At 33.6% G+C, this 2,916-nt stretch overlaps 1 protein-coding gene across 1 annotated transcript; it reads left to right on the top strand.

Annotated features, from left to right (window-relative positions):
• Window positions 1–62: 62 nt before the first annotated feature.
• LOC116348455 (Golgi to ER traffic protein 4 homolog) lies at window positions 63–1,136 on the top strand. The gene is made up of 2 exons (XM_031779472.1): window positions 63–707; window positions 799–1,136. Exons 1-2 carry the CDS (start codon window positions 253–255, stop codon window positions 959–961), a joined length of 618 nt encoding a protein of 205 aa, XP_031635332.1. The 5' UTR covers window positions 63–252; the 3' UTR covers window positions 962–1,136.
• Window positions 1,137–2,916: the final 1,780 nt, after the last annotated feature.

Raw genomic sequence — 2,916 nt, forward strand, 5'->3', positions numbered from 1 at the left:
GCTAAATGATTATCATTTAGCAAAGCTAATTGGTACCAAATAGCCCAACTAACTGATACCAAATAGCTTTAGATGAGCTATTTGGTATCATTTGGAAGAGCTATTTGGTACCAATTAGCTTTGCCAAATGATATCATTTGGCTCCCGAACATTTTTCCATGGAACTTTTCTACGTAACATTTTTCCTCGGAACCCCTCAAATATTACGAAAAAATATATCTCATTCGATGTATTCGATCATTTTTCATTTACATGCAGATTAAATCAGTCAAATGGAGTAGTGAAATTTCCAAAAATAAAATGGGACATCCAACAATTCACAAGGTGATAGCGCAACTAATGTGGAGCGAAGGAAATTTGGAACAAGCTCGACATCATTTCTTGTTGTCGAAAGATGGTAGCGGGTGTGGTCAAATGCTAATTGAATTAAGTCAAACGAAAGGTTTTCCAAAAGAAGCGGATTTGTTCATAACACAGGTGGTATTACAGCAGTTATGCTTAAAAGAGATTTCATCAGCCGCCGAAACGTTTCACACTTACATTAAGTTTCATCCAAAAATTAGTCGAACGGATCCACCATTTGTGATGCCTTTGCTAAATTTCGTATTTTTTCTACTAAAAATCATCGGAAGCCGGAAATTAGCGATTTTCAAAAAACTCTGCGAACTATATAAACCATCTTTGGATCGTGATCCTTCATATGAAAAGTATTTGGAAAAACTTTTTTACTAACTAAAATTACTATTCGATTACTCTACTGATCCATTTTTTCCATTCTTTTCTTCTGATCAACTCCAGGTATTTGGAAAAAATTGGCGTTATATTTTTTGGTGCACCAAATCCACCACAACGCTCAAATAATGGCATTTTCGGTGATTTGATAAATCAATTGTTTCAAGGTCTCGAGGATGAAGATGACGAAAATCAAACTTGTTCATCAGTTGAGACGGATTTAGATTAGGACTCTATTTCTTTTAAATCCAGAAGAAAAAAGATACAAAAAAAATCAATTTTAATGTCAAAAACTCTGAATATACGCTCGATAATGAACGGGTTGACCATGAATATTGATCAGAGCAAGTTATATAAAATTATAGGGATGCGATCCACTTAAAATAAATTTATTAAAAATTAAAAAAGATCTGCTTATTTTTTCTCAGATTAAAGAACTAATTCCCAATTCTACCATCACAGCACTGCTATAGAAGGGCAAATCCACTAAAGCACAAATCAACGTTAAGATATTATATTTATTTGTTTTCAATGTGTTTGCTTAAAGCTATTAAAATAAGTGGAGACGCCAAACTCAAATTATACCTTTGGTAGAAAAAGAATGTAGAGGGAATTATGTGAAAGCTCAAAAGGCTGTTTATATTATTTTACATTAGTATATTGTATATCTGGAAAAGTAATGTTCCTGACGGAAGCTTTAAGACGATACTGAAGGGACTTTAAGCATTGAATTAGTAAATATTCTATTGACTGGCAATAAGTAACTTCCCATAGAACCTATGCAATGCATTTTGTGGTAATTCATGATCCTTGTGGTGACTAAAAATCGCGTATCTTTGCTCAAAATAATATTGGTTGTAGTAGTTAAAAATGTCGTTTTTTTTTGTAAAAATACAACATTATGCGTGTCATTACTTTGACAGTGACAATTAGTGTATCTTAAATAGCGTCAAACAACTATCAAATTCCATCTGTCAAAGTGAACACAAGTTTATACTCACAAGTTTTTTATTGCGTTCAAAATGTCGAATTTCGTTCCAACAAAAGATCATTTGCGGGAAGTTTTAATTTGCTTCTTCCATCTAAAGAAAAATGCAACTGAAGCACATCGTTTACTCACTGAAGCATATCCGGACTATGCTGTAGACATTAGAATGTGTCAGCGTTGGTTTGCACGATTTAAAAGTGGTGATTTTGACACGGAGGACAAAGAACGTCCTGGCCAGCCAAAAAAGTTTGAAGATGAAGAATTGGAGGCATTACTCGATGAAGATTCTGGTCAAACGCAAGAAGAACTTGCGAAATCGTTGGAAGTAAGTCAAAAAGCCATTTCCGATCGCCTAAAGGCTCTTGGATTCATTCAAAAGCAAGAAAATTGGGTACCACATGAATTGAAACCAAGAGACGTTGAAAGACGATTGTGCATGTCCGAAATGCTGCTTGAGCGCCACAAAAAGAAGTCGTTTTTGCATCGACTTGTTACCGGTGATGAAAAATGGATTCATTACGACAACCCGAAGCGCAAGAAATCATATGAATGGGTTAGGATAAAAGTGAGCTCAAATTTTCATATAAAAAAATCTGAATCATGAAATCGGTAAAAATAAATGACCAACTAAACTGAGATGAAAATAAAAGAGCAACATGATTCATGTTGGTCTTTTATTTTCACTCTAAACATGTTGGTCTTTTATTTTCACTCTAAACATGTTGGTCTTTTATTTTCACTCTAAACATGTTGAACTTTTATTTTTACGCTGCGCACGGTGGTGTTTCATTTTCAAAGCAAGTAAATTCCCGTTTTATTGGAAGTCCTATCAAGTTGGTATTTTATTTACATTTTTATCATGTTGAATTTTTATTTATTTCAGCGATCTCCCGTTAAAAAAATCGCTAAAAATGAAAAAAAAAAATATAATTTTTTTTTCTTCGATTTACAAATTCTATTCAATTTTCTGTATCATCTGGTGAAATCAGAATGAAAAAACTCGCATTCCTTATCATTGAAATCGTGATTGGCATTCGGTCACTATTCAATAGATGTTACATGGGAAGTTTATATGAAACTCTCGGAGACTCGGTATAGAGCACTCAAAAAGTGAAAAAAATCCAGATCGTGATTTGGGTGATAAGGAACGCGATTTTTTTCATTCTGATTTCACCAGGTGATACAGAAAGTTGAGA

Source organism: Contarinia nasturtii, unplaced genomic scaffold (assembly GCF_009176525.2).
Source record: "Contarinia nasturtii isolate CC-2019 unplaced genomic scaffold, AAFC_CNas_1.1 Cnas_scaffold_2442, whole genome shotgun sequence".
Lineage (NCBI taxonomy): Eukaryota > Metazoa > Arthropoda > Insecta > Diptera > Cecidomyiidae > Contarinia > Contarinia nasturtii.